Source organism: Gymnoscopelus braueri (genome assembly GCF_963280865.1).
Source record: "Gymnoscopelus braueri genome assembly, chromosome: 9".
NCBI lineage: Eukaryota > Metazoa > Chordata > Actinopteri > Myctophiformes > Myctophidae > Gymnoscopelus > Gymnoscopelus braueri.
In genome coordinates this window covers 7,569,852-7,593,507 of record NC_137610.1, presented here as the reverse complement: position 1 = coordinate 7,593,507, position 23,656 = coordinate 7,569,852, and the positions used below count along the sequence as shown (strand labels likewise).

Here is a 23,656-nt window from a genome sequence, read left to right as displayed (position 1 = left end):
GCGGGTTTTGGCAAAACCTGCGGGAACGTGCCAGAAGTTCTAGGAAGCTTGTTACAGAACCGGATTGTGTCGATGCTAATTACATGCAAACCTCTGTGCGGGCGGGCCCAAAAACGGATCCCGTTCCGCTTCTTTCCCAGAAAAGAAAAGCTCCGTTCAAAACGCTGCTAAAGAGAATGCCTATGTGAGGGCTTTTCCGGGGGTTTACAACGAGGCTGCCGAGTTTGGACATGCATATTCATAAGTTGTGGAACTTTTCAAGTTTATTGTAGATATATATTTATTTTTTCATATATATCTGCCACATCCTAGCCGATGCGGGACAGCGATCAAAACAAAAAACAAGCGAGCCTGGAGTCTATTCTGTTCGTCTCTTATGGCATCTATTTATAACATGGGAGAAACATTTTCGTCTCTGTCGGGTGGAAACCTCATAAGTACAAAACTGTTACTTTACAGGATTCAAATTCAAAAGTACCAAAAGTAGCAGATCCGCAGGCTCGAAACGCGGCGAGAAGCGACGCGCTTTGAGCTTGCGGATCTGCTATTTTTTATGCTTTCGTGTGACGCTGTTCGCTGTAGCATGATCCTATAGGGCGTTAATTTACGGAAAAACATAAAAAGTTATAATACGGAGATAGGAGGTTTCTGCCACGACAGCGACAATTTCCTCCCCATCCCAGGTGGGTGGGGGGGAAGGGGAAAAAAATGATGTTTTTCAGAAATCTGTTGGCAGGTTCTGCTCTCAGACGTAAATGGTTATGTTCACAGCAGAACATAAAATCAATCAGGTTCGTAATGGTTTGCTTCTGAGAGCATGACGAATACCCAAGGCAGCAGATAGCTCTCTGTATATGCTCCCATCATAAATGCAATGACACAACCGTTCTCCCGTACGCTACGGCACTCCGTGCCCCACCTCAACGCGAGGAGTTATTCTGTAAATAAGATATTACTCTGCGGACCGGTGGATATTTCCCTTGGACAATTTCGGCGCTGTCGGGGGCAGAAACCTCTTATCTCCGTATTTTTACATTTTATTTCGTGTTTTTTCGTAAATTAACGCCCTATTTGATCGTTCTACAGCGTCACACAAAAGCATCAAAAGCAGCAGATCTACAAGCTTGAAACGCGTCGCTTCGCGCCGCGTTTCAAGCTTGTAGATCTGCTGCTTTTGCCGTTTTTGAATTTGAATCCTGAAAAGTAACCGTTTTGTGACATAATGAGGTTTCCACCCGACAGACAGAGGCGATTTGCTTTTGAAAGGAGTGGCAATTATACGCGGGAAACACTCTTTCCCCCCTGCAGTGAAGCGTCGTCGCAATCGGGCGGGAAACGCCGTGTGTCCAACACTGTTACTTTTCAGAAAATGAAGGCAGAAAATCACCTGTGTTCCAATGTTGATTTTGACAGCAAATTTTTTATTTTAGTTTTAGTCTTTTGAATACAATTCCATTTAGTTTTTGTCATATTTTAGTCACCTGAAATGTTTTACTTTTAGTCTAGTTTTCGTAGACTAACTATCATAAGATTTTAGTCGACTAAATCTACAGTTGATTTAGTCGACTGAAACATATTTTGGCGGTGCCTTGATGGTGTTTTAATGCCTGATTTATACTAAGCTGCATGCCGAAAAAATAGCAGATCTACAAGCTCTTTGAGCTTCCAATTTTGTCTGCTCATTTCTTCGCGTCATCGCTTCCAATTTCACTTGTTTAATCTGTATCTGACTGAGTTCTCTATCCTGATTGGATAAAAATTGGTATCCCGACTTGAAAACGTATTTTCTGTTACTGAACAAACACTCTATAGCAATGAGTACTATCAGAATATAGAGCTATTTAACTTACCCTACCTTTAATTTCGGAAAGAAAACATTAAAAAAAAAATGTGGAGATGTAAGGTTTCTGCCCGACAGCATCATATCTGAAATTTAAATAGCAGGGCGGGAGGCTCTTGGCAAACGCTAAAGCGAGTTCTTTTCTTGAGTGGCTTAAATGAAAATCCCTCACGAACAAGGCTGCCAATACGGATCTCTTTCACACATGCATTTATGAAATATCTAGTGATTTTTCAAATTTTCACAGAGATTCCAGCTAAACTGTCAATTTAAATGTATCAGGAAATCTGTCAAAGCGCGTTTGCTGCATTATAATCATGTGGAGACTGGGAGCAGCCTTCTCAGAACTGAACATTCTAATGTTGTTTTAACAATGGCTACTGGCTACTGGAAGTTATAGCCTGGCACAATTAAACGATTATATCTAAAGTGTATAAGAAACAGTGGTGGAAAAAGTACTTACATTTTTTTACTGAAGTAAAAGTATCAATACTGCAATGTAGATATACTCTGTTTACAAGTAGAAGTCTCGTATTCAAAATGTACTTGAGTAAAAGTACAAAAGTATCGGCATCAAAATATACTTAAAGTACCAAAAGTAAAAGTCCTCATTGTGCAGAATATGCCATTTCATAAGTTTCCAAATGTAAATAAATCTTTTGAAAATAGCCGATCTACAAGCTCACAATCGCATTTTGAGCTTGTAGATCTGCTATTTTCAAATGGCCGAAATCTTTATACGGCTGAAGTGGCTAGTGTGTTGTGTAATAATAATACAAATCTACAAAGTAACTAGTAACTAGTAACTAAAGATTTCCAATAATTCTAGTGGAGTAAAATATTTATCTCTGAGATGTAGCGGAGTAGAAGTAAAAGTACAGAAAATTGGAAATACTCCAGTAAAGTAAAATGACCCCCAAAAAAGTACAGTACTTGAGTAAATGTACTTAGTTACTTTACACCACTGATAAGAAACATTTATGGAAAGATAAGGACTCATCGACTACTAGCAAGGTTTGTTCGACTAAAGATGCGTTCAGACCGCACGCCACGATGAAACGTGTTCAGTAGTAATTAAATAATATTTTGTTGAAATATAAAAAATAAATACCAAAAACAAATGGCATTTCTAGAGTATTCGAATGATGGAAAAAGTAAGCGACAGAATAATGTGTAAGAAGATAACCCATAGCTGCAGCACTGATCCAAACAGCCATAATGCTGCAGCATCGTGTCATGAATCACTGGCCAAAAGAAGAAGGCTCTTCCACCGTAGAAAAGCCCCAATGCGAGTGCTCTCTAGCCTAACCTGCCAGATTAGGCTACATCACCATTCAGCACTGACGCTGTGTGTGTGCGTGTGCGTGTGCGTGTGCGTGCGTGCGCGCGTGCGTATTACTATATTTGTGAGGTCCAAATGTCCACACAAGTATAGTAGACCATTTTCCAGGTCCTCACAAGAAAAATTATCGTTTTATGGTTTTAAAAGGATTTTTAAATATAGGTTAAACATTTTAAAAAAAGATTCAGGTTGAGGTTATATTTAGGATTAAGACACTTAGAGGTCAGATTTAGGTTAGAAGTTTCCTTATTTTATACTTAGTTGTGCGGCGACGTCACTAACAGGAAAATAGCAGATCTACCGAGATCAGCTATTGGTTAAAATGCCCAAAACATTTGAAAAAATGCCATTCATAAAATTGCCATCCTAAAATGTTGCTGCCCTCACAAGTATAGTAATACAAACGTGTATGTGTGTGTATGTGTGTGTGTGTGTGTGTGTGTGTGTGTGTGTGTGTGTGTGTGTGTGTGTGTGTGTGTGTGTGTGTGTGTGTGTGTGTGTGTGTGTGTGTGTGTGTGTGTGTGTGCGTGTGCATGTGTCTCTCTCTCTGCCAGGAACAGTCCTCTTCCATAATGGCTGAACATAACATGCTTTTTCACAGCAGCAGCAGCAACAGGCAGAAGAACAACACGTCCATGGCAGGGAGAGGCTGCCATCTTGGGGTAATTATGGAACTATATTAGGCCTCATCTCACAGAGCGAGCCACCATCCATCCACTCACTGCTCTTCTCAGCTCTCTAAAGCAGTGGTTCTCAACCCTTTTCATATCGAGGTCCATTATTTATTCGGAATAACATATATAAATAACATATACAACAACGGGACCACCGTTTGATGAGCTTTAGACTCTCAGACCCCAAGACTAATGAATATGTTGTTACCATTGGATACGATTTTGTCCACAATTCCATGCTGTATTGATGTCACTGTGGTACCATAGGAGAGATAACAGGCAAAAGTTGATCATTGTTCAAAATAAATTAAAAAGAATCTTCAAGAGTTTAAGATCTATAAGGGTCCACTTGGTTTCATTTTACACTCTCAAGAGTTAAAGATCTATAAGGGTCCACTTGGTTTCATTTTACACTCTCAAGAGTTAAAGATTTATAAGGGTCCACTTGGTTTCATTTTACACTCTCAAGAGTTAAAGATCTATAAGGGTCCACTTGGTTTCATTTTACACTCTCAAGAGTTAAAGATCTATAAGGGTCCATTTGGTTACCGACTCTCCATCATTTAGCTGGGGACCACCTGCAACCCCCTCAAGGACCACTGGTGGTCCAGTGGTTGAGAACCAGGGTTGCTCTCCACCGCACGGGCGTCGTCAGCGGTAAACGTTGGAAAGCGTATGTGGCCGGAAAAAAATCTGTTGTCGAATGGGCGGTGTGCACGCCGTCGTGTCGGGTCCTAAGTTGTAGGGAAGCGCCGAAAGCCGAGAGAGAGAGGGTAAAGGCTTCGTAGAGCATTTGTTCTCAAAGTGGGGTCCGGGGACCCCCAGGGGTCCTTGGGGGGGTTCCAGGGGGTCCCCAGGTAAATGTGTTAATATAGCATCACAATAATTTTAACCACTTTAAGCTTTTATACTTTGGCTATTAAAAAATAGCAGATCTACAAGCTCATAGCACGGCACCGAGTGCCACGCAATGAGCTTGTAGATCTGCTACCTTGAATATACATATTTTTAAAGCGAACATTTGTACATCAAATCTTTCTTACAAACAACACAATATTTTGAGATCAAAAACATATCATTTTGGGGGTCCTTGACATGAAAAAGTTTGAGAACCACTGCCGTAGAGAAGTAGACCTCTCGTCTACTTCTGGTACAAGCAAAGCCTAGATAAGCCAGAGACATTGTCCGTCGCACATTTGAACTGGATACTGTACCATATTCTCAACTCTCAAATCCTATACCCATCAACTCCAAAGCAAAGCAGTACTACGACTGGTGCAAAAATGCTCTGTGTTTTTGTTTTGGTCCAAGCTCTCCGAGTACTGCTGGCTCCTGCAGACTACTGCCATCTCCTGGTGTGGAGAGTTATTTCATCACGCATGCGCACAACAAGGTGCCATCGGCCCACCGTTTGCAATTGTTTGTGTGGTGTGGCGAACCAGAACTTTTGGATACCCGAACATCCGACATCGTCCGACCCAACTGCCAGTCTGTAGTAGTCTGAAGTAGTCTGTTTGGTGGAGAGCCACCTTGAGGCTATGCGGTCACACAACGCAGGGTGTGCGTGCCCGCCTGTTTTGTGGAGTCTATGTTCTACAAAGCAGAGCAGTCTTCACGTTGCCAGGCAACCTCAGTCAGTGACAGGCTGTCACTCACTTTCAGGTCCGACCCCCTGGTCACGCAACAGTTTTCTTTAGAGCAGGGGTCTTCAACAGGGGGTCCTCAGATTTACTAAAGGGGTGCTGCCAAATCATTTTTTTACATTAACTACTTTAACCCTAGCATCCCTATTCTGAGGGGAACATTAGCTAGATCTAACACATTAGCTAGATCTCACACTGCCTCACGCTGCATGCAAGGCAGTGTGAGCTTGTAGATCAGCTAATTTGCCCGCGCAATGCCAACAAAACATTCCGTTCCCATTGAAGACCATTGCAAAAAGACGGCCACATAGAACAGAATCAAACTCTAGTGTGACCGTACATACACTGTCAGCCCAAATCAGATTTTTGGAATCCAGATGGGTTTTTATCAAGTCTGAACAGCATAAAAAAACGAAAAGTCAGACAGGTCCGTCTTGATGACATGGCTATAGAGATACTGTGTACCAATTTGCATGATGTTTGGACAAAGTCTGTAGGAGTAATAGCAAACAAATTAGTTTTGCAAAAATCTGTCTCCTGGTGGCGTTATAAAAGGCAGATGTGAAAAATGGCCTCTAGGCCAGGGAGTGTGCGTGTAAAGTTTCACGTCGATCAGTCCAGTTATAGGTAAAAACACGAACCGGCCTGTTATAGCGCCACCATGAGGCCGATTTGAAAAGAATTAGGGTAGCATCTTTGGCCCAGTGGGAATGTGCATGTAAAGTTTACAGCTTTTGCGTTCAGACGATGCGTTCATGATTTGAGGCATTTTGTTCAAAACGGGCCACCCACAAACTTTGGAAGCCAAACTTAGCCAATCAGTAGGGGTGTGCCGATATATCGTCCCGCAATATATCGCGATACGTTTTCGTGACGATATGTATCGTTTTGGGGGGAAAAAATATCGTTTTTTTTTTTTTTTTTACAATAATAATAATCAGGCATGCAAACAGCCCCGAGGTGAAAAGGGTGACAACATGTTTTTTTTTTTTCGGGTCAGGTGTCACACTTTGCCACACTTTGCATGTCTGAATAATGCAAAAACAGAATTATTTGTTTGCATTTGCTTTTTTATATATATTATTTGCTTTATATATATTTTCATAATAAAAAAGTGCGTATCGTATCGAAATCGTATCGAAGTTGTGAGCCCAATATCGTATCGTATCGTATCGTTTGCCTACCAATCAGGATGGAATATGAAAAATCGGACAGATCTGTCTTGATCACATGACTGAGGTTAATGGGTACCGATTTGCATGATGTTTGGACTTTGATTACTTTGCAAAAATCCGCCTCCTGGTGGCGCTATAACAGGCCGATGTGAAACATTTGGGGCAGAGGTTCTGCTCTGGCCTCCAGGGAGTGTGTGTGCACAGTTTCACGCCGATCGGTCCAATGGTGCCGGAGATTAGCTGTACACAGACGGACGGACGGACCGATGGACGGATGGACAGCCGGACGGACGGATGGACAGACGGATGGACAGACGGATGGACAGGGGGCAAAACATAGTCTCAGACAATAACAGTGTGGACAATCAGTATTAAAGATCAGATTTGAGAAACTGCAGTCTGAACAAAGCCTATGAGAACTCCACCGCCACACACCCCCATACACACACACACACACACACAAACACAATGTCTGTGCAGTAAAAAAAAAAAAAAAACTCACACCCACTAAGTGTTCCTCATAACATAATTTCACTTTGTTCTTCTGCAAACAGCCTGCCAAAGGCTGTCACATTTCACACACTTCAGCTGCTGTCTATTTTTTTTAGTTTGTTTCCCCCCACAGGAATTGAAATTAAGCATTGATTGAAATTTAGACTGCCATCTCCCACACTTATGAGAGCATATTTGAGCTTCATCTGACACATATGCTATGCATTAGGGATAGACCCTTATGATAATGATAATGAGTTTATTTGTAGAGCACTTTTCTAAGCAAAGCTACAAAGTGCTTTACAGACAACCAAGCAATAAAAATAACAACACATTATCAACAGAATAAACAATTTACAGCACTAACCATTGCCAATTAAAGGCAAATAGTCCTAAGAGAAACACATAAGCAAATTGGAAATGGTGGGACCATATGGATGTTTGAAATAACATATTTGGCCAATGTCCAATACCAATATTTCGTTGCTGTCGGGCAGAAACCTCATATCTCCATATTTTTACATTTTGTGTTTTTTCGTAAATGAATGCCCAACACAAAAGTATCAAAAGTAGCAGATCTACAAGCTCGAAACACGCCGCAAAGCGACGTGTTTCTCCCCGACAACAACAACAAACAATATGCATGTTTAGTCAATGAAAACGTCAATCAATCAATGTAAAGGATGGATGAGCGCACAGGTGAGCTGCTCATGGTTGGTAATTCAAACATTATACTTTGTTTATGTCCACATTAAAGCCACCTAAAAAACAACACACACACACACACACACACACACACACACACACACACACACACACACACACACACACACACACACACACACACACACACACACACACACACACACACACACACACACACACACACACACACACACACACACACACACACACACACACACACACACACACACACACACACACGTCCCAAGCAGCCATCATGTCCAGATGGTGATAGTATTATAGGCAGCACTCAAAGTGGGCTCTCTAGTCTGGAGAGCAGTTTGTGAGCGAGGGAGGCCGGCTTTTCTTTCTCACCCCCGCTGAGAATTTTCATTAGCAGCCACATTGGACTTCCCACAGAGTTCCAGACCAAAGCGGGGAGTGTGAAAGTGGTGGCGGTGCCTAATGTGGATGCATGGGGGGGGGAGTGGTGGGTGAGGGATGTGGATAAAGTGGCGTATTAATTTCAGCCGCAGTAATCGCCTTTGTGTGCCCACCGCCGCACCCACAATCCCCAAACTCCCTCCACAGCAGTGCTTCTCAAACTTTTTCATGTCAAGGCCAAAATTATATGTAATTGGCCAATCTCAAAATATGTTGTTCCAGGGACCCTCCAGAAGCAAAGATTTGAGTTCGAAATGTTCTCTTAAAAGAATATATAATATTCAAAGATTTGCAAAAAAAATCACAATAAAAAAAAGGAGATCTACAAGTGCATAGTGCATGAAGTGACGCTCTATGAGCTTATATATCTGCTATTTTTTTATAGCCAACGTATAATTGTAAAATAAAGTTAAATAAAGTGTTTAAAATGATTGTAATGCTGTATTAACACACCACTTTGAGAACCAATGCTCTATAGTGAGAGCATCAAAAGTAGCAGATCTACAAGCTCGAAACACGGTGCGAAGCTTGTAGATCTGCTGCTTTTGCTATTTTTTTATTTGAATCCTGAAAAAGTAACAGTTTTGGACATTAGGTTTCCACCTGACAGAGACGACGTACTGAACACAGGTTCAACCTGTCAACGTACTAGTTAACACTATTCAAGAGTCAACTGAAAACACACCTCTTCGCAACAGCCTTGGAATAAAGCTCTAAATTACAGTCATCCAGCTCATTGTCTTTATCTTAAATTGCCTACATTGTTTTTTATGTGTGTGAGTGTGATTTGTACACGTGTGTGTACGTGTGCATCACAGTGCTTTATTTTATTATTGTTTTATCATGGCTTGTTTTTATGTACAGCCCTTTGGGACATGTTTTGTGGTATTGGGCTATAATAAAAATGTACTCCACATGACTTTGACCGGCGTCTGAACCCATTCAAACCACAGTAAGTATCGGCTCTTCGCCCCAGGTTTGCTTTCACACAGTATCATGTTGAACCTGGGTTGTCAACGTTTCAGAGTTTGTTTGCACTGCAGATATGACATGGTGGTCCATGCAGAGAATTTGGCTGAACTTTTCACTCCATCTCAAACCACCCAACAACACCTAACAACGCGTGGAAGGCTAGCTGTTGTTGAGAATACCGTACAAATGATCGACAGTCACTGTAAAATCGAACAAGTTGAAAGTGCAAACTCATTGCCTCAGAAAAAACAAGTAACGGTATACTTATGATGGTGAGTTAGAGAGTAACTTGTTCATTCTGAGCAGTACTTGTTTATTCAGAGTGTAGTGACTTCCCTGAGATATAAAGGACACACTGTACATTGTTTTCTTGTCTGGGTGTTTTCACTACAAATAAGTGACAAAGTGAAGGAGGTTTCGTTCCCCACACTTCAGTTAAGGAGAAACATCCACTCGAGTACTCCTTGCCTGTTGGGAGGCTCAGCATGCATGCCAGTGGGACTTATAACTAAGGATTTGTTTTTGTACTTGGCATCACTGTTTGAGATTTTTGTATTGTTTTTCATCCGTTTAGATTTTTTTGCTGTATTGTACAGCCCTTTGAGCTGCATTTCGATGTATGAAAAGTGCTATATCAATAAAGCCTATAATAAATCATTATCACATCCTATAATTTAGTCTACATTTTAGCAGATTCAATGGATGTATCCACAAATCACAAACCACAAATCACTGTTCACATTAGAAACAGTATAAGTGGTTCTGGCTTCACGAACGCTTTCCAAGTGATTTCCAAGTGGGCCCTGATCTTTAAAAAAAAGTTGGAAGCCAATGCACATTCTATAAGATATTCCTACTCCTCTAGCATCCAGGCCAGCTTCTGCCTGGATGCTATCTGCCATGATTTGATAATACATGGATGATTACATCATCAGATCAAAACATAACAAAGAATGACACAGTCATATTATATCAGCTTGTGGCAAGCTAAAACCCTTGAAAAGTACTGTCATGACTTTTGCATCTTACTAAACATTACCCAAAAATACATATACAATATATTAAACGCTTGAGTTAAATTAAGGTGCCTTTCACATCTAAAGCTCACTACTAGTGGATTCATTCATGCACTCTTTCATTCATTCATGCATTCCCAACATCTAACTGTAAACATGAACCAAAACATAGTAAAAATGTGTACTACCAAGTTTCTAATGATCTAATAATTTAACTAGGCTATTGTATCTGCTGACAACGTCATCAGATGGGCCATGGGGGAGGGGTGCTGTCAGCAAACTGTGTTATTTGGGCCATTCATCAATCAAATAAAACATGTTTCGATTATTGAACCAACATTTCTTTCTTTATGCTGGCAGTTATGATCCCATAGCCTGAGAGGACGTTCCGGTGAACACGTTGCGCTGACTGGTTCAGTCACTCAGTCAGTGATGACGCTCTTACACCCGTTCAGAGAATGGGAAGGCATTGTGGACTCCCCATTGGCTTATAAAGGACAGCCAGTGAAAAGAAAGTGACGAAAAAGTGGTGAAAAAGTCACTGCTAGCGTATATAGACCAGCTTGTGCTTCACACAAAAACAGCTTTTTTTGAGCTTCCCGATAAAAGCATGTGGTTACTTACATGACAGACACGATGTCTCCTCTCTGCACTTGGTAGTTCCTCACACTCCATCGGTTTAGAAGCACTATATCAGATGCAGAGATACCCTCGGGGTTCAGGGAAGGCTTTAGGAAGACAAGACACACACACACACCCACACACACATGTTGGTTTTGTAAACTTTTGGGTACATTGCACAATTTGCACTGACTTACATTCATTCAGCCAATGATGTTAAACACCCCCCCGCAATGCGACGCATTGCGGGGGGGGGTGTTCAGGGGGAGGGAAGCCGGGCGGGGAGGGTGATATTGGTCATTGCACGTACCCTTACAGCCTGGAGCGGCACCTGTCAGCAGGGAGTGTTGGGCGGGAGGAGTAGACCTCCCGTTGGGGACTCCTCACTCAGTAGGATACAACAGCAGTGACAACACAGAAATGTGTGTGTGGGAGGGAGGGGGGGATTAATTGGCATAACGACTAAATTGGGGAGAAAAATGGGGGTAAAAATTATTGGCTACTCTATTATTAAAGAAAAAAAACAGAAGTAAAAGTATTGAAAATTGGAAATACTAAAGTAAAGTAAAAGCACCTCAAAATTGTACATGTACTTAGTTATTTTCTACCACTGGTTAGGAACCAACGCTGCTCTAAATAGATCCATACTGTAGCTAAAGCTGGGCTCACACTACAGGGAAATCAGAGAGATTGGAAACGCCCCTCCCGATAGTTGCGGAGGCGTTCCCGCCTCGATGCTTTTAATTTACGCATTTCGTTGCTGTCGGGCAGAAACCTCATATCTCCATATTTCAACTTTTTGTATTTTTTTCGTATATTAATGCCCTACTTGATCGTACTACAGCGTCACACAAAAAGCATCAAAAGTAGCAGATCCACAAGCTCGAAACGCGGCGCGAAGCGACGCGTTTTGAGCTTGTAGATCTGCTGTTTTTGATGCTTTTGAATTTGAATCCTGAAGAGTAACAGTTATGAGGTTTCCACCCGACAGAGACGATTTCCTCCTGGGTATAGAGGTACTAAATCAAATCAAACCGTGATATCCCCCTCAAAAATAAATTGAACGCTGCTGTTTTGAAAAAAAAAGCGCTCCATATAAAAAAAAAAATCCTGTCTAGATTTTGCTGTTTGCTTGTGACAGATATGTGTGAGAAGTGCAGCGCTCTGCACTTCATAACAAAGGATTAAACAGGCAAGGCCAGAAGGCTATCTATCTCAACCATTTCCTCTGTCAGGATGATGGTTTGTATTGTAAATGGTTGGAAAAATGGGGAAATGTCTGGAAATGGGGGGGGAAAAATTACCTGTGTGTACAATGTAGTTATTATTTAGTCACAAGCTCTGGGTTAATATGTTGCCATTGGTTCAATATTGATAAAAACCCAAAGACACTTTCACTTTCTTTTTTAAAGTAGTGAAGTAGCAGATCTAAAAGCTCACAAGGTGACGCATTGTGACACGTTGTGGGCTTGTAGGCTCATTTTGATTACTTTAGGAGAAAAAAAATACAATAAAGGGCTTTAATTCACACAAAAATGGCTAAACTATGGCGATACAACGATATGGTCTCTGTCGGGTGGAAACCTGTCCAAAACTGTTACTTTTCAGGATAGAAAATAGCAAAAGTAGCAGATCTACAAGCTCAAAACTAACTTGTGGATCTGCTACGGATCTGCTACTTTTGATGCTTTTGTGTGACAGGGGTCTTCAACGTTTTTCCAGCCAAGGACCCCTTAGCTTAGACAGAGATGGAGCAGGGACCCCCACTTCATATTGCTTTAAAATTGTGTTGCAGATTAAACTTTTTCATAGATTTCATCGATAGCTTCATAGACTCTGTGTAGCGTTGTGTTGGATTCATGTTAATGTGTATTTTCAGACCACTAAACACTTAAAACCCTCAATACTTAGAAAACTAGACCTTGGTCTGCTCTTTTTTCCCCCCCTACACCTTACGATCTCCCTGATTTCCTGTGACAACTTATTCAAAGCCTCACTTTTTCTTCCTGGCCTTAAATTCCAGTTGAGTGTGAAACCTGGTCTTTGCTGTGTACCGCTGTTATAAGCCCTTCTTTTTGTATTTCATGTGTGTAATGTTTTGGTTTTGCTTTGTTTGAGCAATTGGTTGTGTAATGTTTTGGGTGGTTGGTTGTGCAATTGTGCAATTCCTCCCCATTGTTGTGTGTTGTCACTGCTGCTCTCTCTATCGTACCACTGGCTGACATGCCAGTGAGGATCCCCCACCGGGAGGACGTAGAACCTCCGCCCAACACTCCCTGCTGACAGGAGACGCCCCAGCCCGTAGTAGGAGTACGTGCAGTGTCCAATACCCCCCAAACACGGGCCAACCGTGTTCGTATTCGTACAGAAGCTTGACAAAGCCAGTCAGCGATCTTGTACATCTGTTATTTTTTTTAAATGTTTGAAAATGTCTGGAGGTCCCTGGCACAAAACCTTTTCATATGGGGGGGGTCCACGGCCAAATACATACGGGGGAAAAAGTTGGGAGAACTACTGATCTACTGCACTGTAATGTAATGTACGTCTGTCTGTGACTTCCTCCACAAACACCTCCACCCCTGCCTTATTATTTATTACAACTTATTCATGGAATATGTACTGTATGGTGTGACACTAGACACAGGACAGCAGCAGAATGGATGCCATTTCACGCTTGTCAGAGTAATTGACACCATGTCTCTTATCTGTCTGACGAAAATAAAATATCCTCTATGAGTGTTGCCAGCCAAACAAAATAATGTATCTGTTATAGGCAGCTGGGATACACTTTATCATTTTGTCACTTTTTCAGCATATTAACACGCTGTGTTGTTCCAGAGCTTGTGAGCTTGTAGATTTGCATTTTTTTTGTTCAATAGCCAAAAAATAGTGGTTTAAGTGGTTAATGTATGTTTTGAAATAATAATCTAAATCTAAATCTCTAACTGCGGTTAGTGTGTCCGCCCTGAGATTGGGAGGTCGCGGTTCGATCCCCGGCCACTGCCGGGTCATACCAAATACTATAAAAAATGAGACCCAATGCCACCTTGCTTGACACTCGGCATTATAGCGTAATTTTTTTTCAAGATTTTTCAAAAATAGCAAATCTACAAGCTCATAGCGCGGCACTCGGTGCCGCGCTATGAGCTTGTATATCTGCTATTTTTGAATAGCCAAAGAAATCTAAAGTGACACAGATGCGTTCCAGGTCTTAATGGGTTAAGTAAAAGTACCAATACTGCAATGTAGAAATACTCTGTTACAAGTAAAGTAAAGTCAAGTTTTCAAATGTATAAAACTAGAGGTGCGGCCCCTCCGTCTAGCCGCTGCGCGGGGCTCCCGTCTAGTAGCCTGTAGACGTTCATTGCAACAGCGGTGCGCGGAGGCAAAAACGAAAGCGAAAACGTAACTTTGTCTTGGCGGAGAGAGCATGGTCGAGTGACCATCAGTTTGTATTGAGAGAGAGCATGAGGACCCGTATGAGAGTATAGACGCTGGAGACCCAGACACGCAAACAGCTTGGAGACGCAGACAGACAGCCATGCATGCGCGCGACTCTCTATTGTATATAGAGCGTCGCAGTTCCCGCCCACTTCCTGTTTTTTTTGGTGCCGGAAGAAAAAACTCAATGCATTTTTCCATTGACATTTCCAAAAATATTTATATCTATTAATTTAAGCCTCGAATCAAGCCATCACGAGAATCATGAATCATGACCATAAAACGTTTTTTCTGTGATTTTTTTTTATTTTATATTTAATTATATGATATACTATATTTAATAAATACCCTTTGTTTTGCCGTTTTCAACAAAAAAAAAATCACAGAATCAAACGTTTATGGTCATGATTCATGTCATGTCATGATGGCTTGATTCGAGGCTTAAATTAATAGATATAAATATTTTTGGAAATGTCAATGGAAAAATGCATTGAGTTTTTTCTTCCGGCACCAAAAAAAACAGGAAGTGGGCGGGAACTGCGACGCTCTATTAGGATGTACAAAAAAATCTTTTGAAAATAGCCGATCTATAAGCTCACAATGCGTCGCGAGGATGGCCCAAATGTATATAGGGCTGAAGTGGTTAATGTATGTTTTGTAATAATAATCAAAATCTACAAAGTAACTAAAGTTTTCAAATAATTGTAGTGGAGTAAGAGGAAAATATTTGTCTCTGAGATGTAGTGGAGTAGAAATAAAAGTATTGAAAATTGGAAATACAAAGAATTGTACTTAAATACAGTACTTGAGTAAATGTACTTAATAACTTTACACCACTGTCCAGGGGGTGTACTTGTACATCATGTCCAGGGGGTGTACTTATACATCAAGCCGCCGTCACGCTACAGAAACAGGAGATAGACTCCTGACCTAATGGACCACAGGGCTCGGCAAGGCTTACTTACTGGCTGCAAGTGAAGGGCCAAGATGAACACGTCTAAAACTCAAAATGCAGAGACAATACACAAGCAGAACCATGTCTTTCAATCGATTGAACTGTGGCGTACAAACAGCTGCTGTGTAATTTCCACAGCATTCTGTTGCACTGGTGAGCAAGTTGCGCCAGGAGAAGATAGCTATTGAGCCCTCATTTCCCGGTACTTAGCAAATCAATCAATAGAGACAGCGTTTGAAACATTTTGCGCTGTGGGTCTATATCGTCTCTGTCGGGTGGAAACCTCATATGTCCAAAACTGTTACTTTTCAAGATTCAAATTCAAAAACAAGCTACAAGCTACAGCTGCAAGCTCAAAAGCGTCGCTTCGCGCCGCGTTTCGAGCTTGTGGATCTGCTACTTTTGATGCTTTTGTGTGACGCTGTAGTATGATCAAGAAGGGGCGTTAATTTACAAAAAGACAAAAAGTTAGAATATGGAGATAAGAGGTTTCTGCCCGACAGCAACGATATCATCAATGTCAGGTGGAAACCTTGTGTGTCCATAACACAACGTGTGTTGTGTGTTGTGTTTTGTCGCGACACTCTCGGCTTGTACCACACAATGTATGGGCATTAATTCACGAATTACAAAAAGCTGAAATATGGAGATACGAGGTTTCTGCCCGACAGCATCCATATCGTTTAATGTCTCTGCGACGGTGCATTTGCCAGACTCTTGTTAGAGCAGGCATTTCAAATAGGACCAACCTGTCAAATTTTTGACAGGTTGGTCAAAAATTATTGCAAATTTGCAATTTTTTTTGCAATAACGATTGTGTGGACACAACCTTTCCTGTATAATTATTTTTTTCTGTGCTTAAGATTGTGCTTGGGGAGAAATTACATTATCGTTCAATTTTCTCTTTTGTGAGACTTGGAGGATTTGTTAGCCAGACATCTTGCACAAGAATAACCGTTGTAACATTTACTAAAGTGCCGTTCTTAAAGCTGCACTATATAACTTTCCTCTTCTACCGCGGATTTGAACCCGGTTTCCTGCGCAAGTGCTGATATTTTTTACCATTGAGCTAATAGAGCCTGCCTGCTTGCTCAGGGGATAAATAGAATCTTGACCATCAGGTAAAAATTCGTGTCAGATCCTGTGTCTAGGTGAGACATGACCTTTGACACAATCTAAATGTCTCAATAGAAGGGCAGGGAGACACAATACAACCACCTCAATTGTATAAGTTATATTGTACCATACCATACTCTACCATACAAAAAATAAGTTACATAGTTCCGCTTTAAGTCTAATTTTGAGGTACTTTACTTGAATACTTCATTTTTTTATACTTCATACTCTACTCCAGGTACAAATAATAGCAATTCCTTATTTAGTTGTGTTTTTGGCATTGAACATTGGAACACATAAATGAAAATCACATTTTAGTTTGCCTTTTAGGCTTTGTAAACAAAAACTGCACAGGGCAGACAAATCATTTAAATATACAAAGAAATGACTGACAATGAGAGGTATGAATAATCTAAATAAATAATGTACTATGGTCAAAACAGGCCTTGCATTTCATAATTTCATACTTGGGACCTTATCATACCTTATCATACAATTTCATACATGGACCATACCATGTGACCTTATAGATTGTCTGTTTCCACTATTTTTCCAACAGATGAATCGATACAGATTATGATGATTATGTAAAAAATAATTGCAATAATCTCAAATAAATGTGATCAGGCAATTATGTAATAACTGTGACAGGCCTAGAGTGACTCAAAAACAGTCGGTATGGTGGCTTTTAGGTATTTGCTTATTATTAGTCTTTGTGTCATGGACCCCCAAATTGATATATATTTGGCCACGGACCCCCATCTGAAAATGTTTTGTGGCATGGACCCCCAGAAGCTTTGTGTTTAAAAAAATAGCAGATCTACAAGCAGATCTACAAGCTCATACGGCAGGAAGTGCTCGTATATCTGCTATTTTATAAGAGCCAAAGTATAACATAATGCTTAAAGTGGTTAAAATTATTGTGATGCTATATTAACGAATTTTGCAACCAAGGAACCCTGGGGGTCCCCGGACCCCACTTTGAGAACCACTGCATTGAGTAACTGCCATAAATTGTGCCTGGCTGTAAGTGTCCCACTCAATGATCCAAACGTTTGATTTACATTGTATATAAATAACAAAACCATTGGCCTCGGTGTGAAAGCCATTCATCCAACTGTCTACAATCCAAAGCACACCAATTAACCCGAGAAAACAATGCATGCTAAACAGTCACACACTGCATTGTGTACAACTCTGGGGATTTCACTGTTTCCATCCACTTGGCATTTAGATCACCCTATAGCCTGTACAAGGCATGTTCATTTTTCATTCCACCGTCATTTATTCAGGAAGGTCAATTGAAAGCAAGCTATTTTCCAATGATGCCCTGATTGCGGTAAACACAGCTTAAAATGAAAAAGAACAAATTACAAGATAATAGACGTTTCAGAATTGCAAAGAATGCAAGTACCGACAGATCTCAAGAGTAATTTTCGCAAGCTGTTTAACCCATTATGACCGGGAACGTCAAAAATAGCAGATATGCAAGCTCATAGCGCGGCTATGAGCTTGTAGATCTGCAAAAAAAAAAAAAAAACGTGAACATTTGAGCAAATCTTTAGTTTGATATATTTGAGTTACAAATGTTCGCTTTAAAAATATATATATTTTCAAAGATTTGCACACATTTTCATGATTTTTCAAAAATAGCAGATCTACAAGCTCATAGCGCGGCACTCTGTGACGCGCTATGAGCTTGTATATCTGCTATTTTTGAATAGCCAAAGGAATCTAATAAATGACACGGATGCGTTCCCGGTCTTGATGGGTTAAAGCGAGGAAGTGAAATTAAGTTCTCCAGTTTTATAAGTGATTGCAGACAGTTCCACATGTGAGGGGCATAGTAATGAAAGGCGGTCTTACCCAGCTCAGAATTAACAGTGGGAATGTTTAAAACCAAGTAATCTTGTGAACGGGTCTGGTGATTGCAAAAGTTTTAATAAGCTGTTAAGATAATTAGGCAATTTCTTAAGTAAGGCTTTGTAGATAATCAAAAAAAACTATCTCTCTCCTCAGAGCTAATGATGGCCAACCGACCTTTTCATAAAGCCTACAGTGATGGGTAAGAAAACCATCTCCAGTTATAAACCGGAGGGTTGAGTGTTGCGGTGGCGGAAGACATTACCTAAGCAGTAATCTCTCAAGAACAGATTGAGAGCTGCGCTACTGAATCTGTCGAGAGCCCCGTTCAGAACGTGTGTGCGTTAGCTTACAAGTGGGCGTGCCTTCAGATCAGGAAACAGGCCGCGCTTTACCAAATCAAATGTAGTGGGCGGGATTTACTGTCTGTGCGCTCCCTTCCCACTGAAAACAAACCGAAACTCATTTAACAATAGCGTCCTTGGAGCAGACAAAACCACGGAAAGATATTCACATTTTAACTTGCTCTTTCATCATAGAAACAAGTGGGCTTAAAACCAAAACGATCCATGTTCTCTGGGAGAAGTGGTGTTAGTGTTCCGTGTAGAAATATTGTTAGTGGGAATGAAAACATAAGCGCACCACCGGAAGTGGAGCGCTGATGGCAGACCAAAAACCCCGGTTTCCTTGCGCACGGGTGCGCCATTCAGCTCGTCCCAGAGCCAAGTGAAAGAGTAAAAAACAGCAGAGGACGCTGTTTTTCCTTTTTATTTGGCGATGGGTTCCCAGATTGCCTAAGCAGTAATGTCACAATGTAGAAATAGTCTGTTACAAGTAAAAGTCCTGTATTCAAACCGTTACGTGCATAAAAGAGTACAAAAGTATTGGCATCAAAATAATACTTACAGTATCAAGGTAAAAGCACTCAGTATGCAGAGTTTTTTTTTCAAAAGTTTAGTTTTTTCAAAATAGTCCAATCTAATAGTTGTGAGCTTGTACATAAATAGATTAAGTATAAATAGGGGGCTTAATTGCTTAATAAAGTTTTGTAATATTAATCTAAATCTGCAAAGTAACTATTTAATAAAGCTGTCTGACATTTTAAAGTATCAAGAAACGGAAATACTCAAGTAAAGTAATAGCACCTTGAAATTTTACTCAAGTATGACTCTATAATATAGTGTTTCCCAAACACTGCTCTACAAGCTCACAACGCGTCGCATCGCGATGCGTCGTGAGCTTGTAGATCTGCTATTTTCACACGTTTGGGTCCCAGGGAGACATAAAATTTCTCTTTTGGGTCTCGAGCTAAAACATTTGGGAAGCATTGCTTCAGATCAGTGTATGTGAGTATATGGTAATTATTATTATAAAGATCAGTGTATTTGAGTATAATGGTAATTATTATTATACAGATCAGTGTATGTGAGTATAGTACCTGCATAGAGGCTCCCTCTACTCGTGCTACGTAGGCCAGTCGGTCCAGCACGGTGACAGTGACAGGCACGGCCACAAAGAAGCCACTCACAAAGGCCTTGAGGTACCTGCGGCCAGTCCCCGCCTGATGAGACATCACCTGTATGATAGGGAGAAGGGACAGTTATTACATTACATTACATTACATTACATTACATTACATCTGTGGTTCTCAAACTTTTTAATGTCAAGAACCCCCAAATTGATATGTATTTGGCCGCGGACCCTCATCGGAAAAGGTTTTGTGCCAGGAAAACCCCCCAGGAGAGGGGATTTATGTTTTTAAAAAAATAGCAGATGTACGAGCTTGTAGATCTGCTACTTTTGAATAGCCAACATAAATTATAAATGGAGTGGTTAAAATGATTGTGATGCCAGGTTAACTGCTTTAGCTGGGGACCCCCTGGAACCCCCCTCCAAGGACCCCTGGGGGTCCCCGGACCCCAATTTGAGAACCAATGCAGTACAGTACATTACATAACATGAATGCCCGTCCCGCCCTGCTCCGCCCCTTGGAAATAGCACGATATCCAGATTGAGAAGCGAAGAGAGAGAGAAAAAATGGAGAAAAAATCAGCCAAACGGAGCAGGATTCCAGGCTACCATATACCTTGGTTGTACAGTATGACAAAGCGGAAAATGGTTCTTGAGTTACTTTCCACCAACAAATGTATGTCAGGTACTGCATACCGTATCTATTGTATTATTCAATAGCGGTAAATGGAAAGTGTTTGTCAAAATGAAGATCGTCATACTTTGAACGGTAGAAAATGGCTGTTTAGTGGTGTTATGCTGTATGCCATGGTGTATTTGACCCATAACTGTATACAGCATGATGCTGAGCGTACTTGTAACTTTGCATTTTAATACGACTTTACTTGCCTGTCACGGTAAAGTGACCTTGAGTGTATTATTGCGATTATATACCACAGTTTACTTATGAATATTTATGATTACGAATGGAAAAACAAAACAAAAGCTCAAACTACAGCTGGTGGTGGCAGTTGACTGTAGGTTACAGATAAGGTAAGGGTGGTTGTGTGCATTTGGAGTTAGTGTCATAAGGGTTGCAATACAAAACATGAAGAGTGGGGAAAATAACTCTTTGACCCCGTGGGGGTCACGGAAGTGACATCAGGAGTTCTGTGCTCTATGTGGTTCCAAAACTTTTCAGGCTGTGGCTTCATCCCCCCAAAATAATCATATTTGAACTGGGGACCCCCCAAAATAATCATATTTGAACTGGGGACCCCCCAAAATAATCATATTTGAACTGGGGACCCCCCAAAATAATCATATTTGAACTGGGGACCCCCCCCACACACACACACACACACCCTGACAAGCACTTAGAATTGTAGGAGTTGATGAATTACATTTAGTTTGACTCTGTTCCGCAGATAAATATTGTGAAAATAGCCAAACAAGCTCATAACACCTCGCAATGTTTTCAAATGTTTGCCTCTTTCTTGGGTAATATTTGACCACTTGGCCAATGTTTGATTTTTTTTATAGTATAGTTTGTTGGTTACTTTTGACGTAATAATGGTTTTATTATTATTAATTTTCATTTTGTCACTTTGGAAATGTGCAGATACAGTACCCTGGATACACTTATACTGTATGTTGGTTTGTTTACCGTTGAGTGAGAGAGTAACCCTAACCCTCATTATTAACAGTCTATTCCAAGTAAAAAAGTACAATATTTGTCTCTGAGATGTAGTGGAGTAGAAGTTTAAAGTATTGGAAAACATTTAGATACTCAAGATCTACAAGCTCGCGACACTCTGTACAATGAAGTAGGGTATTCATTTAAAGAAAAAAATAACACATAAAAAGTTGAAATATGGAGATACAGTTTGACGACGATTTTGATCACAATAGTCCTTAATGCGAGCATAGCTTGAGAACTGTAAATTGCTTCCTAACAGCATCAAGCCCTAGGGGGTGTTTTAAAACAATGCAACTGTATCAGCAAGATTATGGCTGATCTTCTCCACTGATGATGTACAGTATATAGATTCAATTTAGGTATTTGCATTTATTCCCATTACAGATAAAATCACCCCAGACGTGATTATCCTATTGTGTCTGAGGATGTTGTCATTCAAGAAAATTATGAGATGAGATGGCAAATATCAAAACTTCAGTGAACTTGTGTTATATTGTTAGCCTCAAAGCATAATTGCCTAACTTTTTTCAGGAGAGACTAAACAAAAAAAATCACTTTCTGTCATGTAGATGACTCATTTTACCTAAGTCATGTTTATCTTCCTTTATTTATATCTGCCTAACTACTCTCCTAACACTGATGATTCATTCTGCCTTATTGCCTATGTTTCTCAGCCTATCAGGATGCTTGCTACATTCAAAATCATTTCTGCCCAAGTCAAAACTTAGGCAGATATTGAAATTGTCATTTTGGAATGTATTCTGATTGGCTTAGGACATAGGCAATAAGGCACAAGGATGCAGAAGTGTTACAGGAGAGTAGAGCTAGGCAAAAACGTCAATTTGACCAAAAAGTTAGTTAGGCAATTATGTTATGAGGCTAACGTTATACACCAGTGGTTCTCAAAGTGGGGTCCGGGGACCCCCAGGGGGTCCCCAGCAAAATATGTAAACACAGCATCACAATCATTTTAACCACTTTATCCATTTATATGTTGGCTATTCAAAATGAGCAAATGTACAAGCTCACAGCATTTTGAATAATTTTGATAATAGTTTTTCACATAAATCTTCTCTTCTGGGAGTCCCTGGAAAAACCTTTTCAGATGGGGGTCCGCCGCCAATTATATATAAATTCGGGGGTCCTTGACATGAAAAATTGCTTTACTGTATACGATGGATGAAATTGGCTGTTTTGAGAATAAAACATCTCATCTCTTTTTACAATTAGTCAGATAACACAACGTCTTTTAACAGTCATCTGGACACAATTGGTCTGAATGTCTCGGGTGGGTCTGCACTTTGTGGAATATAAACTTCTGAACGGGGCCATTTGTAAAGGTCACAATAGCTCACAACAATGTGAAGATTTCAAAAAATGACCCCCTTAAACTCTGATCTGTGCTTATGGGGGTCCCTGGAGATGGGGGTCCGCGGCCAAATACATATCACTTTGGGGGTCCTTGACATGGAAAAGTTGGAGCACCAATGATATAGCAACATACTGTTAGGATTTAGAAAACATTTAGAGATATGTATTTGGCCAGGACCCCCTCCCCCAGAAGCAGGCATGCAATGCTCATTTGGTATGTTCTTGCACTCTATTTCAATGACGTGACGGGCATGTCGCTTAACACCTACACTGCAAGTCACACAATGGACTGAGAGGCAAGCCTAGATTTGCATCTAGGCTTATTCCTATGTTAATTCGCTAGGTGTGAGTCGGGAGCCTTTGAAAACTTTGTTGAGGTGCGAATTTAAAGGTTTCATGACGTTCAGTTTTACCACACATTAAAAGTCTTTGTCATGGTCCTTCAAACGTGTATAAAAAGTTTTAACAAAAAATTCCACTCCATTGATCCATGGCAGGTGTCGCTGTTGAGGGATTTTGCCTGTCAATCATCGCCTCTGCTCCGCCCCCCCCCAAAGGAAAGGATAGGGGAGGGGAGGGGCGAGGAGGAGAGTGGGCGGGATTAATCGCCTGTGACTTCACTGCCGAAGGGCCAAGCTCAGATTACTTTTCAGCCTAATTATTCCAAAACCCCAGACTACAGAAAATCTACTGAATGTTCAAAGATTTTTTTGGGTGTAATTGAGGTAAAAAAAAAAACCCAAAAAATATAAAAATTTTAAAAAGTGAAAATGAATGTCATAGAACCTTTAAAGTAGTTTTAAATCTATGCGTGTGCCTGCGTGTGCTCCTGGTCAAATAGGTTCCGGTACGGCGTGCA

At 40.7% G+C, this 23,656-nt stretch overlaps 1 protein-coding gene across 2 annotated transcripts in view; it reads right to left on the bottom strand.

Annotated features, from left to right (window-relative positions):
- Positions 1 to 23,656, bottom strand: part of immp2l (inner mitochondrial membrane peptidase subunit 2) — a 205,012-nt gene that overhangs the window by 159,180 nt on the left and 22,176 nt on the right. For both annotated transcript variants that reach the window (XM_080436703.1, XM_080436704.1), the window contains 2 exons: positions 19,717 to 19,854; positions 10,907 to 11,010 (listed from right to left, as the gene is read on the bottom strand). In XM_080436703.1, coding sequence (XP_080292829.1) covers positions 10,907 to 11,010; positions 19,717 to 19,851 — 239 coding nt within the window. In that variant the 5' untranslated portion in view covers positions 19,852 to 19,854. The remainder of the gene's footprint in view (positions 1 to 10,906; positions 11,011 to 19,716; positions 19,855 to 23,656) is intronic.